Here is a 17617-nt window from a genome sequence, read left to right as displayed (position 1 = left end):
AAAATTCTTTTAAACATAATGTATTATTACGAAGTTGTTTTTATGAAAACTGAATAAGAGAAATGTACCAACTGGATGCCACAAGTATTATTACATTTGTCAATGTTTTCATTGATCATTGTACATTTTCTTTTCAACTGGTTTGATTCACATCTTATGTTGCAATACACTTACTGCATGTCATAAGTCAATGGCGTTTCTTTGATTACTTTCATTATGTATATACACTTTCATGGTTAATTCAATTTACTTACTTACTTAAGCACATTTAGTTTGACTGTAAAATTTTTCAAAGCTGTATTGAGTTCGAATACTCTGTCATGTCAACAATGATTATTGATCAAATTTTGTAATCTAAGTCCTTTACAATTACCCAAAAATTTTCAGATAAATAATATTCTGCTTATTAACATCATGACTTCTAAGTGGTTACGAGAAATTTCATCATTGGTCATAAGCGTTTTTATAAGAGTCTTTTTTATGAAATATAATAAAAATAAGAACGCAACTTATTCAGTAACGAGTTCAGAAGAACGTTACTTAGAGTTATTGTAAATTTTACCGTAAAATCCTCTTTTTGTCTTACGAAGTCCATATATCTGGTAAACATCTCTAGTTAAATGCGTTTGTTAAGACTGGCTGGCATAAGTTCGTTTTTTACCCAATCGAATTGTTTAGGTTACAAACAGTCCAAAAGGGAGTATGCAAAACGACTTGGTTAGATAAACACCACTTTTAATGTTTCCTTTTCTTTTTTTCATATGAATATGGTTATGTTATGTTATGTTATATTTAGATAGCACTCTTTTCATGATCAAAGGTGCTTTACATACAAAGTAGCTACTAAGGGCGTCGAATTCGTCCTCTGCTAGTACAGACTCAGAGCGATCCGACCAGAAGAACAGAGCGAGAAAAAGCCCCCAGAGTAGAGAGAGACAGAGGTAGAGGGAGAAATGGGGGCTGGGGGGGGGGGGGGAGAGAGAGAGAGAAATCGTTTAGACATAGACATATTCGGCTAACTTAGCATAGCTCTTTGTGAAAAGACATGCCGGTTCTTTATCGTGCCCGGCACACGCGAAGTCCTTTTTTTGTTTTGGAAAGATACAATACTAGCCACTAAGTTGGGTGGGAGGCATTCAAGAACTTCTTAGATATTTCCAGTGACATAATCAGTAAGATGACATAATCAGTATGATGGAGGAATACAAACAATAAATCTATAATGCAAATGGACAATGCTTGAAGTTCAAAAAGTTCAAAAGCATTGTTCCTGTAGTTTTGGGGTGGTCATGACCATTCCGTCCATGTAGTATCTAATCAAAATACAAGACAAGACTAGAAAGCTTCCATTATACGACATATAATAATTTTAAAAGTAACAAAAAACAACAACTATACTATCAAGAGCACAATACATAATACAGCTTCGTACTATGAATGACAAACACATTTGTGTATGACTAACAATTACTAGTCTACTTTTGTTAAAAATAAGTATTATCGCAAAAATTTTAATGATTTTATTATCAACAGAACAGAACAGGTTAGAACCTTTATCAAAGACTTGTATGTAGTACATTGTCATACTTATAGTGCATAAAAACATAGTCTCTCTATTTTTGTGGTATTAAGAAGATTGTTTTTGTCGAAAATTACCCTTAGTTTTTACATGTACTATATACTTTGACTTGCGCACATTCTCGTGTTGGTAGCCCAGTTGTGGTATATTTACATATAATGACCTTCATCCAACCAGACCAGACGATAAATAAATTGCAGTTATATATGGTGTCGATTACTTATAAAAATCTGGAACGGCAGCAAACAAAAATAGGTATACCCCCATTCTAAATAGAACATGACTTATAAAAAAATCTGGAACGGCAGCTAACAAAAATGGGTATACCACCGTTCTAAATAGAACAATAAGGTTATCGGGTCCAATGTTTTAAGAAAAAACTAGTGTGTCCGATTTAACAGAAAGGGAAAGTCTTCTGCAAATATTAGCATGATAGGCAACATACCCTAAAATTCTGAAGATACCTTTTGCCTTTCATGTGGCATGCGGCAACACTGTGAATTCCATTTTGCCATGTTTTAGGATAAAAACGGGATTAAATTAAAACAAAATGAATTAACATTGAAATCGTAGAACTGAAAATAATATCATTTTTATTCTACTTAAGGGGGTGTCCGACTGAATTAATTCATCAGGTAACATCATTTATAGGGAAAAACGTACTTTAATTGTTGTCTTTTTATTGAGTTTTTATTCATTTAGACGTTTTCCATTTTATATATAAATGAACTGAGCACACAGGTACATCTCACTGAGTTATATAGCTTTGACATACAAGTCAGCAAAATCTAATATTTTTGAAATTGGAGATTATGGTGGTTAGTCTCATTAACGTAACATTTAGAAACATTTTCCATCTTTTGAGTATTCTATTAGAGACTTATATAAGGAACAAATTACACCTTGCATAGAAATAGATTTTATTGACTGTTATAGAAGTTTGCAATTTCTTCCTTTAGTAATCAAGTATTTGCAAAGCTTAAAATTTCTTTTGATTTCGGTATACGAATAATATCCAGTTTTGCGTATCACGATATTTCAACAACCCGAATTAAAAGACAATTTTCAACCTTCGGACTTCATTTATTTCCAGGATATCTATACCTTAGCTGCGTAACCGAGATAGAAATAAAGGAGATAAAAATAATTTTATAGACTTGAATTTCTAACGTATTTTAACTAAACATGTAACTTTCAATGTATATCTTTGACAAATGTAACACTATTAATATCGTGTTCATATTATACTTATGCGAGACATGTCTATTTAGGAGCTTCTTATACTCATGCCAAATCATTTTATCTTAGTTGGGAATCAGGATAGAAAAGTATAATTCATTTAATATCATGTGTCCAGAGCTCGATGAACACAAATAAGCGTAAAAAATCAGAACGAATCCATTATTTGATCAAAATCAAATTGACCACCTTTAAAGCTTTTAAACAAGGTATTAAAACTGTAATGACATGACAGGTAGATCATCTAATTGTAAAAATTAAATCATTAAATACAACTGTGCCTGTCAATGGAATTAAAATATAATTTTCTTGCAAGTAGTGGACCTGTAATGCCGCTTGGCGATTTTCGTGTAATAACGTATAATGGTTAGACAATTCGGCATTCCTCGGGCATAACTGTAGCTCATCGCACTGACTGCTACCGGAAAACACGCAGAATACTGACTGCTTCCGGTAAAACACGGAGAATACTGACTGTTTCGGTAAAACACGGAGAATACTGACTGCTTCCTGTAAAATACGGAGAATACTGACTGCTTCCGGTAAAACACGGAGAATACTGACTGCTTCCGGTAAAATACGGTGAATACTGACTGCTTCCGGTAAAACACGGAGAATACCGAAATTGTATACGCAGAATACGTAATTTGCCGATAGTCATTACGGGTGCACTGCGTTAAAAGTCAGCCAGCTTCAACATTTTTTCAGGAGCAGAGTGTATTGTTTCATAATAGCTTTACTGATAGAAGGGAGGTTGAAATGATAGCCTATCTATGTATACCGGTTGTAGTCATCTGCTTTCTTCAAAACGTCAGAAAAAGGATCGGTCATTTCCTGAGTGTTTGATTCACTTCTTTCGCCAGATGAGCAACATGAAATGTTTGTATGTTTTCTTCTTGATTTGATATATAATGTTATTAACAAAGTAATTTTTGTTGTCCAAGGATGGTCGTTTTGCTCCAATACCGAAATTGGAACTTCGTACTGGCTCTTTTGTCAATACCAGTTAAAATCCTTGAATTGATCCTGTTTTCTCACATTAGCTCTGTTTGTTTTTTCTTTATCATTATTGCATTTTATTCTAATATTGCCTCAGGTGAGGTTTATATTGGTTCCTTTTTCGGCGTGCCGTATTAAGCACGATTTTATGACCTCGTATGACCTTATGCCGCCTGAATAATGTACCAATCGGATTGCTTGGTAAGGTATTCTCGGTATTTTCAGCCATAATGAGAGATATTGTAAGAGTGGCGCTGATTGGAGGAAAGACTGAAAATGCTTTACTCTGAGTTATGTGTGACACTGAGTGAAATGACAACGCGTTCATCATCTATAACCTCTATAAGTACAGCACCATCGGGTTGTATGCGTACCACTTGAACAGGTGTGTGTAACCAAATATTCATCTGCTCATCCGGACATATTTCCTTTTTGTTAAGTTTCCTTTCCTTAAGTTTTGTTTTTACAAAAAGGTTATTTGTTTTATACAGTCATTAACTCTTACCCTGCATTACAGCACCAATTTCTAACCAGTGCAAATCATTATTAACCTGCAACAACATGTCCGATACTGTTAAATTTTAGACTCTAAATTTTAAATTAATCTTTCCGGTGAAAACAGTACTGTACATATTCTGAATGATAGACAAATTTGATAATAAGCTGAAGTAGAGTAAGGGTTCATGTTGCTTCCAACAATTCCAGAAATAAAGTATAGAAAGTATTTCAATATTGTTTGCTTACTGTTACCATCTTTTAAGCACCAAAGGCTCAAAGTGAGCTTTTGTGATTGTTTGGTGTCCGTCGTGTGTCCCTCCACAATTTCTAAACACAGTCTTCTTCGGAACTGCTGTCCTTCATTTATACAAAACTTCACAGAGGCCCCTTTCAACATTGCCAAAAGATTTAAAATACAGGTTTCTGCCTATATATAACTTGTGCTTCAGTTACATCACGCCGACCATCTTTTTTAAAGATATTTCTTGTTCTTAATATGATACACATGATGTATTTTATATCATGTCAAATACTGTATCGTGGAATAGTAATTTGACATTTTTGTATTAAAGGTGAATTCGACTGATTGTTATTTATTTGTAACAAACATTTTTTTGTTTAACCTTTACTCTGCTGAATTACAAAAATGGACGGTTCCATCTTTCAATTTGGGCAGTACCACTAGTTATTTAAAAGGGTGTTCACTGAAAAATGTACTGACTTTATAGCAAACAGTGCAGACAATGATCAGCCTCCACGGATGTGCATGCTGATCTTGTTATGCACTGGTCGCCAAGGCAGAATCACTTGCCACAAGCAGGCTGATCTTGGTCTACACTGGTCGCCAAGGCAGGATCACTTGCCACAAGCAGGTTAAAGGTTAAGATCATTCAAACCATACTTAATTTTGATAAAGTAATTGAAGAACCTGAATTTTGGTGGAGTATATTTGTGAGCTGTTGGCATGGATTATGACAATTCGTTGCCTTGTGTGAATTTAATATCGGTATCATTTTATCATGCTTCAACATACACAGCATAGCTTGGGTACTGCTAACGCTATTGAAGTAATATTTTAGCAAATTGAACCAAATGTCCATGGTGAGTTATTTTGACGGCGCAGTATCTGTTGTCCGATGTTGATTATTTGCTTTAAAATCTTCTTCTCATGAACTTACAACGTAATGGATCTTCAACAAAGTTGATCACAACAGAAAAAGTGGAATATAGAAAAATAGGAAAGCCACAGCTCGCCAAACACGAAATAAACGAAATTGTTGCAGGCTCAGTTTGATTGAGCCTGTATATGGACGGTAGTGGAAATGCAAGCTACTATCCACGCCCTCCAGGCCTGGGTTGAACAGAACCCAATATTTACAAATGTTACAAGTACCAAAAACAATTAAGAGACATACGCAGCTGTGTTCATACGGCGGTGCACAAGCCTTCTTGCAGGAGTTCTTGATAAAGTGTGGACAGAAGGCATAAAATAATTAAAAAAAGCCGTTGTCCAGGTACGCCGATATTTATCCCCATTTTACAACAAATCAAATGTTTATCAGATATAAGCATTTCAAAGGAATACACGATGTAAATATATATAGGAATCAGTATTCAATCATAACACACATATACAATATAATTATCTTTGTACAAATGAAACAGAATTACTAGTATACAAATAAACCATTAAAAATAAAGAAAAAAACTTGTCGTCTTTCCAAAACCTATAACATACTGATATGTCTTATGTAGTTCTTCTATTGACCGTCAAAGTGTGTCACATGTATAAAATCATTTATTTTCTTCCACATCCACAAATTCTGTGCTTGAGTTGCAACATCGCCTTTTTAAAATGTGGATCCAGAAATCCATAAAGCATCGGATTGATCATGTGGTTTATAAAAACCAATCGGAAAAAGAAAAAATAGAACGCTTTTTCTACGGCGCTCAAATTTTTCAGTACGTCCTTAGCAATAAACGAAAGAAGTGTCAAGTACATAATAGTAGTTATTATGAATGAAACGGTTAAAATGAACATTATTTTGGTCTTTCTTCGCACTCGCATCCCAACTTTCTTCTTGCTCCTAACCGATTGTGATATGGTTTGCGATCTTTTTGCAGTTTCCTTGCGACTTAAATGATTTCTAGAACTTATACTTGGTACCATGAGTGTTGTGTTACGGCTGGTAGAATCTTCCTCTTCGTCTGTAGTCAGTCCACCGTCAGATGAAATATAATTATATTTGTGTTTCTGTGGTTTATTGTCTATACCGGAAGAATACCCGGCGTCACTAGTTTCTTGTCTTGAGCTAAGTTCATACTCGTTCTTGTCTTTCACTTCCGAAGATTCACCCGGAACATACGAAGAACTCGCCATCACTTTAATATTTGACTTACTGTAGACATTGTGCTTCCCTAGGACAAGTTTCCTTGCAACGAACAAGTATAATATGAACATGAGAATTAGGCAAATAGAAGTGACCACTTCCACAGCCACAGAGTATCGCAGCGGATGGCTTGTACCATTGAACTGCTCATCCTTTTCGCAAATTGTTGTGGTTACTGTATAATTCTTGTATTGGTATTCGGAGTGGTGAATTCCCCAAAATATCGCAACTGGCAAGGCTAGAATAAATGCTAGGACGTATATCACACCACAAAGAATGACAGCAATATTGGGTCGTATCTGCCACCCAAACGGTGCACACACTTTTCTGTAGCGGTCCAGTGCGATAGTAAGAAGACACAAAGCTTCTGCTGTAACTGTGAATATGTTGAAGAACGATTTTATCTTGCAAACAATCCTATACGGATATATGTACCAGTAAAGCTGTGTGACGATCTCTCCCGGCATTGTAGTCAAAGTGCTAGTGAAGTCGATAAATGCCATACAAAGCACGAAATACCTGAAGTTACAAACGTGGTAGTGGAACAAAAACACATAGATGACTAACAAGTTCCCAAAGAATCCAACGACCGCTTCAACTCCAACAAAAACAGTAACCGGTAAAACAGCTTTTCGAAATTCGTCGTTCATTTGTTCAGCTAACTCGTCATTGGAATAAATTTTAATATCACCCGTGTCTATCCTACTTGTAGTTATATTCACATTTGAACCCATTTTTATCAATTTTGTACCGTTCCTTACTATGTCTATATAATTTTAATTTGTTGGAAATGTTATCGCTTTATAAACATTTAAACAAAAGTGTCCCCTATTTATTTCATTTTCTTCCGCATCGTACTTATCGGCTTGTTAAATAAACAGCTTGACTTGTCCGGAATACGCCTAAATGGATATTGGTTATTTCCTATCTATGTATTGTAAATATTTATCCATTTCGATATAGATCTAATAATAATCAAACTATCATTTATCTTACTTTAGTTCAGAGCTTGTTAATTTTATATTCATATATCTATGAAATAAAGTATCTTTAATCAGTACAAAACAAACAGGACAAATTCTTTCAGTTTTGTGCATCATGAGAGTAAAAAGATTTTTAATAAACTTACTAAACATATAAGCATATGAGCCGCACCATGAGAAAACCAACATAGTACGTTTGCGACCAGCATGGATCCAGACCAGCCTGCGCATCCGCGCAGTCTGGTCAGGATCCATGCTGTTCGCCTTCAAAGCCTATTGCAATTAGAGAAACCATTAGCGAACAGCATGGATCCTGACCAGACTTCGTGGATGTGCAGGCTGGTCTGGATCCATGCTGGTCGCAAACGCACTGCGTTGGTTTTCTCATTATTGAGCCGGACAATAACTTTTGTATAAATTACTTTCAAAGTTTATATAGTAAACGAATGCATGGATGGATGGATATAGCTTTAAAGTATTCCTGTATTAATCATTTTTCTATTTTTGTTCTCTTTATTTTTTGGATTATGGAGTGCATTCCTTTTTACAATTATCGTAATAGAATTCAACTTTTTACATTTCATTACCCGCCATGTACAGACACTATCAAACCAAGGGGCCTACATGTCCGAGTGGTTTAGGTTCAGACTTTGAACCAGTTGTCCCTAACTGATATGGGCTCGAGCCTCACTGGGGCGTAGACTTTTCATGTGAGGACGCCATCTTGACAGCTGGCTTACGGAATGTCGGTGATTCTACAAAATGCCCACCTGTGATGAAATTGTGCCCGGAGGGGCATGTGTTCTTCCTCCACCATGAAAAGCTGAAAAGTTGCCATATGACCTATGACCGTGTCGGTGCTACTTTAAACCCAACAAACACAAAACACATTCAAACCAAGTCTGCTGTTTTTTTCACTTGGTTGCGTTCTATACCTCCATAGGATTATCACAGATTTTATTTAATTAATGTAATTGCGATCACTGAAGGGAAAAGGCCCAGCTCGACAATATGTTTAGAAAATATACAAAATATACTCAAAATGATAAACTTTGTCTTTAAATAGTAATGCAAGAGATTCTGCTCATTAGTGTAATGAATGTCGGTAAAGCACACGCTTTATTTTGAACATCTAAATAGACAATTGAAAAGGAAGTAAACAAACTATTCCAAAACTTTAATAATAATATAAATCTATTTATCTAACAATTTAGGTATTTATATATCACTATAAAGCAATTTACTAGCTTACTTGCTTACGTTATCACTTACTTACTTACGCACAATTATTTTGACAGTAAATACGTAGCTTCCTCTATGTCAAAGCTGTTTTGTAGTAGCGGGGTCGCGAGTTCGATTCCCGGGCTGGGCGTTTGTTCTCTGTGACGATTTGATAAAAGACATTGTGTCTGAAATCATTCGTCCTCCACATCTGAAAATTCATGTGGAGAAGTTGGCGGAGAACAGGTTTGTACTGGTACAGAATCCAGGAACACTGGTTAGATTAACTGCCCGCCGTTACATGACTGAAATACTGTTGAAAAACGGCATTAAACCCAAAACAAACCAAAATTTTGTAGTACAAATAACTGTGATTTCCAGCAAATATTATTGATCATTGTGGGATGATTTTAGTCCTTTTAACAATTTATAATAATTGTCATTATTAAAGGCATATTCTGTTTTAATGAAAGCAGTTGCAGTTCCAGATGTTTCGGGAAATACTTGCCATTTTGATCCTTGTGATCACAGAAGTATTTGCATGAGGGAGATTGGTCTTTAATATGCTAATAGAAGTAAATAATATGCTAATAGAAGTAAATAGATCAAACCAACGCAACTAATTCTGCAATCTTTAGAACAGCTCTACAGAGAGACATGGCCTTGGTGAAAAGATAGGTCAGTTCCATAATCTTTAGCCTGCTAAATTTCTAAAATGGACCAGTCCATCATTCAATTTGGGAAATACCACTTACTATTCAAAGGGGTGTTCACTGAAAATTTACAGACTGAATAGCGAACAGTGCAGACCATGATCAGCAGGCTAAATGATAACGAGCCAGTTTTATAGCACATATATACGCTAAACACTCTTTCATGGGAAGAAATACTATTGGTCTCTTATTCGGTTTAGAGACACTCAACAACGGTTTAAAAATGTCCAATGCCCGGAGTGAAATGCATGAACGTTGAATGCAACATAGATGAATACAATCAATACATCTTTAGTACAAATACACAATGCTTTGCTGTTCATAAAGGCACAGACCTCCAGATTTTGGCCAAAAAAATGATCTTTCCTTCAAACTGAGGTTTTTGTTTCTAAACTATTTCAAAAATGCCAAATCAAGAAAAAAAAGATGACCGCGTCGGGAATCGAACCCGGGCCGCTGCAGCAATAAAGAAGTCGTCCGCTGTCGTTACCAATACTGCTAGGGCGGATTTAGTATTCAATGCTTGTTAATCATAGATATTTATAATCGAGGCAATTTATCTCAAGTAAAGCGTTACAAACGCTTTTCGATTTCCGTCGTAAAAAGTAGTAAAAACTACTTATTCTCGTGTGTTTTCTATAACATATAATCTATCAGTAATTAAGTTTCAAAGCATTCTTTAGAAACAGAGCATTAATTTCCAGATATCTAAAAACATCTTCTTTTATTTACTTCGAACGATCTGGAGGCCAGTGCCTTTAAGGTTCAAAAGCAGAAGTATTCAGGAGGCTACCAATACCATTCCGTTCTTACCTTATCTGATTAGAATAAGCACAAGACTAGATAGCTATACAGTCAAACCTGTCTATAAAGACCACCCCTGGGAGAGCCAAAATGTGGTCTTTATTGGGAGGTGGTTTTTATTCTCAGGTTAAAATACACTGTAAATGTTAAAATGGGAAACAAAGCACGTGGTATTTAGAGACAGGTGGTCTCTGTTCAGAGGCGGTCTTTAACACAGGTTTGACTGTATAATTCTTTTAAAGTTAAAAGAACAATGGCAATACTTTTATATACTGCAAGCACAGATGCATATGACTAATAGATATTACTCATGACTCCGTATATAACTCGCCAGTCCATAGTTTTGGTTGTGCTATATGACCTGTCTATATTCAATAAATTTTAAAACGGGTAACGAGTCAAACGTAAAAAAAATAGAAATGTTAAGATTAATTTATGATATCAAGTTGAAATTACACTAGTATACATTTGTTAAAATTGCTATTATCGAAGTAAAATTTATAATTTCATTATCAGAAAAAAAAAACAGAACATAAATTTTATCGGAGTCTTGTGCCGCATTACATAGTTATACAAATTGTATGTAAAGATATAGTATTTGTCAGATATGTCTATAGTTTTAGTGCATTAAGTAATGTTTTTACTTAATAGAACACTCTTACCCTTTTACAATTTCAGGCTAATAATACCGTTTCAGTATTATTACATACCTTACGTACCATGACCTTAACCTTGCCAGTGCAGACGATAACTTGGGGTTCGCACAAGCTTATTCTCTTAGGCCATAATGACATTTTAGTTTTGACATCCGTCCGTCAGTCTAATTTTTGTTGTCATACATTGGGAAAATACTATGTTTGCCTAAGTGAGATGGATTCTTTTGAACATGACCCTTGCCTAAACCCCTCAGTCAAGTGTGACATTGACCTTTCTGATAGAGATGTTATGTTTGCTCGTGAGAATCCGTCTCGCTGAGACAAGCATAAAGCATTTTCCAAATATACGGCAAAGTAGTAATCTGGACAATAATTCGACGGACGGAGGGACGCTTACACAGACGGTAACACTGACGGACCTTCGCATATTGCCTCTTATCTATATGTCATGAAAAAGCTTGTTATTTAAGTAAAAGTTACACATCGTGTCACTGATAGACTTACCGATGAATTGAAGGTTGGGGGTGGGGTTCAGGGGGTGGAGTGAGCAATTATCCCAAGTAACACTTCGTTGTGGACTAACACATTTATCATAACTATTCAAAACTATTACCAGTAGTTATATATATAGCGTTTTTGGCGTTTTGACCTCGTATGACCCCCCCTGACCCCTTGACCCTATTCTATAAGTGGACTTTAATCTTACCCTAAACTTAAAATACTAACTTGGTACCCTTGATACCCTGAAAATCTTTTAAATCTTTAGTTAAACCGAATGAAAACCTTTGGTTTAACCAAAAAAAGATTTAGTCTTTGGTCCGGACTGACCCCTTGTCCCTATTCTAAAAAATCCAATGCCGGACAATTTAAAAAAATAAGAAAAAACAGGTTTTCAGGTTGCTTTAACTTGACAAAACCTTACCAGTTAACAAAAATGAGAACAAAATCTAAAATATATTAAAAATAATTAACTATAAAATAATTAACTATAAAATGTACCTCCTGTAATATTACTTCCGAATTTCTTATTTATATACTAACTATTATACCGCAGTTAAACAGACGATTCATTATCACATTCCTTTGATCAGCTGTTATTTGCAATAATCAATAAAGCGGCACCGGTACATTAAACCAATATTTGTTTAAAGTTGTTGATATTGATAAACTTGAAAATGACACCGGTGTTGATAAATAGTTTTTGTTGAAACAGTTTATTGAGAATTACGCTGTAATTCATGAAGAAATGTTTAAAAACATTAAACGTAAAGATTATATCTTTGTAATTTGATGACGCAAAGCGTTTACAAATGGTATTATAAGTTAAACAGACGATTTATTGCATTCCTTTTAAGATAAACATTTATGTCGGTTTTTTTGAAACATCTGATTGAGAATTACGCTGTAATCCATTTGCACTTAATGACCTTAGTATAGGACGTTTCGCAGACGACATATGTGTCAGTTTTTGTTGAAACAGTTTATTGAGAATTACGCTGTAATTCATGAAGGAATGTTAAAACCATTAAACGTATAGATTATAGCTTTGTAATTTGGTGACACACGGTGTGTTTACAATCAATATTATAAGCTAAACAGATGATTTATTGCATTCCTTTTAAGATAAACATATATCGAGGAGTTGTTTATACAACATATTTGATCTTATTTTCAATTAGTAAGTATATTATCAGGGTACACATAGTAATTAAAACTTTAATTAAGCTTTTAATTAACCCTTTAATCCAAAAGTCTGCTTCTACCAGAGGATATAGGTTCATCCGATATGTAGAATCTAATGTAACTACCTATCAAAAGCATAAATGTTAATTCTGTAGATGCTGAATCGTCATACGGGTGAATATCAAACATTGTTCCTTGTTTTAGATAAATTTTAATTTTTTTCTTATACATAGATATTAACTTATCAGTGTCAAAGTCCTCAGCTGCCTCAGCTGTTATATTTACATATCAAATATATCAAATAAAACATCATCCTGAGCCTATCATTCCGCCACCTAAATATAAAATGTGATATTGGGCTTTTAGTCGGTTTATACGGTTCACCCGGAGAGCTCGCACCCTTTAATAAAATCTTAATATCTATTATATAAAGTTCCGGTTTTTTCCGACTATAAACACACCACTCAAAAGCATATCTAGTACATCTATTTTATATTGTTGGTTTATGCTTATAAAATCTTTATAATCTAAGATAATTCCAGGTCTTATTTCAAATATATTTAAATAGTTCAGATCGGCCATATTTTTATATGTTGAATGTATCCAGGCACCACGACGGTCAAAATACTTTTTCATTTGTATGTAATCAAAAGTATGATTATAATAGTATTCAAAGAGAAACGCTTCATATCTCACTTCCTCTACCCTTTTTTCTATTTCCTGTCTTTCTTTTTAAGTTTAAGAATTATTCAGCTAAATCATCAAGTCGTTTTGTTGTGGCAACTTCAGAAGCAGAAAATTGTCAAACAACGCCTTTTGTTCTAGCTAATTGTGTTTCTTGTTTTAAGAAAATATTTTTTACTTTTGTAATTTCTTCAGCATTAGTGTAATTCCTTCAACATAGCGGTTATTGCTTTAGTATTAGCAGTAATTACTTGGGTATTAGCAGTGATTGATTCTCCTTGTTTATCTGATATTTTAACTACAGAGTCCAAATCATTTATTATTTTTTTAATTTGATCATTAATTATCTTAATTGCTTCTTCTTGTTTAGCTGATATTTCAACTACAGAGTCCAAATCATTTGTTATTTTTTTAATTTGATCATTAAATTCATTAATATCTTCTTGTAATTTTTTGTAATATTACTTAATTCTGCATATTTTAAATTGTGACGGTTGTCAACAATACTAATCCAATTTCGAATTTGTTTTTTAAAGTCATCTATTTTAGAATTAATTTCTTTTTTAAGGTTATCTAATGCTGTATCATGATCATCACCTCTTTGTGAAGCTGCCTTTTCCAATTCAGATTTATATTCTGCAAATTTATTTGAAAATGTATCGAGTAAATCTTGATTCCCTTTTGCCATTTCAGTATTTAGTTTATTTATTTCTGTTTTGATTTCTAACTGATACATATTTTGTAACTTTTTCTCAGCTTCAATAATCTTGTCTTTTAGTTCTTCATGTTTAATCATACTATCTTTTAATTCTTGAATTTGGGTGAATAAAATGTTTAAATTAACTCGAAATACTTCTTTTATGTTGTCATCTGTCAAATCAGATTTCTCTTCAAGTTCTTTAATAGAATCAACCATAGCTTTCATTTCTTCTTCAATTTTACCTTGTAATTGATTAATTAATAATGAATTCTTTTTAAAATCTTTTGTTAATTCTTCAATATTCTTTACTTCTACTTCTAGTGTTTGTTTTATACTTTTGACATCTTCAAGTTTATAGTCATCTATTACACTTTGAATTTTTTTATACACAAACCGTCTTGAAACTGCATCGTTGGGTTTATCTGGATTTCCTAGGTTGATTATTTCATTACCTCCCATATCTAATGCTCTATTCATTGTGTTATCAAGTTCCTTATTTCTGTGAAGATACGATTCCGTTTTCCTTTTTAAGCTTTTGAATTGCTTTTTAGTAGCATAATCACTTAAATCAATATCAAATTTAACTTTACTTATACTGTCAGGTTCACTTATTTGTTTTAACATCATTAAAAACTCCCATTATATAATTATTTTATATTACCAGTAAAGTTTTTTCTCTAAAAACTTCCTTGGTTTGTCAATATATAAGAAATCATATTTTTGATTTGTTGCATTAGCAAAAGTATCACGATCTATATTTTGTTCATCACAAATCCTATTATTTTCCATTTTACCTGGACTTTCAAACAAAATATAATGTGAACAGTTAATACGGATATCTTTTGGTGTTTTATAGTAAGACTGACTTAAATAAATAACACAACAGTTTTTGTGACGTCCTTGAATAAAGTATTTTGTTATTTCATTTTGAACCTTTTTATCTTCACAGACAAAATCATCAAATATTACTACTTTTTGTTTTTCTGATTCAAGATTCTCACAAGGTTCAATTTGGTTGGGATCAGCTGAATATTCAAGTATTTCATTTGGATCTACTTTAATTTTTTTTGCAATTTGGTTTAAGTTGTTAATTAAATCTTGATATTTAGATTGTTCTAGGTTTTTAGCATATAAGTATAATTTATCATAATATATAAGAGGTTTTCGAAGTATATGCATTAATGTATTTGTTTTTCCAGATCCTGACGATCCACATATTAACATTCTAAAACATGAATCTGGCATAAAAGGATAAAATTGTTTAAAGTTATTGGATTTATCATTTTTTGTATCATAATTTGGAATTTCCATTTATATAATATTACATTATTTTACATTATTTTACATTATCTTACATTATTTTACATTATCTTACATTATTTTACATTATCTTATATTATTATATAAATGCAATCAAAACTTAATGAAATGATAATAAGAAAAAAATTAGTTGGGCAAAAGATGAGAGATCTTAGAGAAGAAATAATGAGAGAAAAAATAAGAAAAGCTACAAATCGGGATATGTACACTGAAATTTATAAGCCAATTACTGAAAAAATAGAAAGTCAAAAAGAACAATTATCAAGTCAGTTAAAAGCATTACCTGGAATTAAGGAGCAATTAGCGTTACTTCCAAAAAGTTTTGTTGATAAAATAAAAGAAGTAGAACAACAACAAAAATTGGCAGAGATAATGGAAGAACAACCACCTCCAGAACTACAACAACCATTACAACCATTACAACCATTACAACAAAAACTAGACGAAAAAGAGGTTGATAAAATACTGGAAAATTATTATAACAGAGAAAAGAAAATACCTGAAGAATCAGAAGAACTGGGAGCAAGACCAAAAGAAAAAAAATACATACAGTAGATTTAGATGCTGATTTGGATAATGATGTTTTAGAAGAATATAAATATTACAAACCGTCTGAAATGTTTGACTTTTTTACTGCAGATGAATCTAATCGAGATAAAATAGATAAAGACAATCTTAAAGCTACAATAGATAAGGTTACTGAAGATATTAAAAAATTAAATGGTCAGATAGCAAGCAAATCAAGATCAAAAGATCCAAATAAGCAAGAAAAAGCAAAAGAATTAAAACATGATCAAGATCAACTCATAAAGTACAAATACCGGTTAAATCATATTCTTGATACGGATTCTATATATAAAAAAGGAAAAGGAATAAAACATCATAACCCATATAAAGTTTTACCAAATGGACAATACGGTAATTTAATTATTAACTTAAATAAACTTTATGGTCAAAATAAATTAATTGCTAAGGATAGAATAACTGGAAAGGAAGTAATTAACACTAAAGTAGATGATGATTTAATTGATTTGATTAATAAAAGATATAACAATAATAAAAAACATTCAAATCATTCAATAAAAATATTCAAAGAATTAACAGAAAAGTCAGGATTACCTATCAATAAAAGATCTATGAAATTTAAAAAGTAATTAGGGGACAAGGTTATGACGTTTGTCCATGTAATCCAAAAGAATTGGTTAATGACTTAGAGTTAATTTGATGTTCAATTAATGCTGGAAATAATAATGAAGAACTAAAAAATGAAGGTATTAGAATAATTGATGAACTATTAAAAATGAATTCTCTTTTACCAGAACAACATGAAATGTTATATAAAAATTATTTTTCTTGAATTTAAACTTTAATTAAAGTTTTTAATTATATATAAATGGAACAAAAAATAGTATTAAGTTCTGAAACAGTTAAAGATAATAACAAAAATACTCCGAGTGATTTTACAATCAGATTTAGTCGTTCTTTAATTTTAGATAAAAATAAAATTTATGTTGTTGGTTTGGATAGTATTAACACTATGACCTACTCTTGGCATAATATTAGTGATGAATATGACAATAAAAGAATTCGTTATCATAATGGTAAGGATTGGAAAGATATTATATTTACAAATGGTTCTTACAGTTACACAGATATTAATAATTATATTAGGGAAACATTAATAAGTAATGGTGATTATGAATTTGATAAACCAGAAATTGCTCCAATAAGTTTGGAATTTGATTTAAGTAGTTTTAAGATTTTGATTTCAATTACAGATAATTTTAAGTTGGATTTGGAAATATCAAATTTTCATACATTGCTTGGATTTGAGAAAAAAAAATTAGACAAAAATGAATGGGGAACTAAAACACCAAATATAACTAACTCTGTGGATACAATTTACATTCATTGTGATCTTATTGATAATTCACTTGTTGATGGTAATTTCAGTAATATTATTTATGCTTTAAGTACTGCAGATTTAACAAGAGCTTATCCATTTACAAAAGAACCACAAAGAGTTGGATATTCTGAAATTAATAAATATATTATAAATTCAATTAGAATATATATTACAGATGTATTTGGTAGAATAATTAATTTTAATGAGGTTGAAACAAGTTTTACACTAATTTTAAAAGAAAT

At 32.5% G+C, this 17617-nt stretch overlaps 1 protein-coding gene across 1 annotated transcript; it reads right to left on the bottom strand.

The window, feature by feature from the left end:
* Window positions 1-3030: 3030 nt before the first annotated feature.
* Window positions 3031-7439, bottom strand: LOC128559298 (neuromedin-K receptor-like). Its single transcript, XM_053550589.1, has 2 exons — window positions 6476-7439; window positions 3031-3062 (listed from the first exon to the last, which is right to left on the bottom strand). The coding sequence occupies exons 1-2, from the start codon at window positions 7437-7439 to the stop codon at window positions 3031-3033; spliced, it is 996 nt and encodes a 331-aa protein (XP_053406564.1).
* Window positions 7440-17617: the final 10178 nt, after the last annotated feature.

This window comes from Mercenaria mercenaria, chromosome 9 (assembly GCF_021730395.1).
Source record: "Mercenaria mercenaria strain notata chromosome 9, MADL_Memer_1, whole genome shotgun sequence".
Classification (NCBI taxonomy): Eukaryota; Metazoa; Mollusca; class Bivalvia; order Venerida; family Veneridae; genus Mercenaria; species Mercenaria mercenaria.
This window is presented reverse-complemented; position numbering and strand designations above follow the sequence as displayed.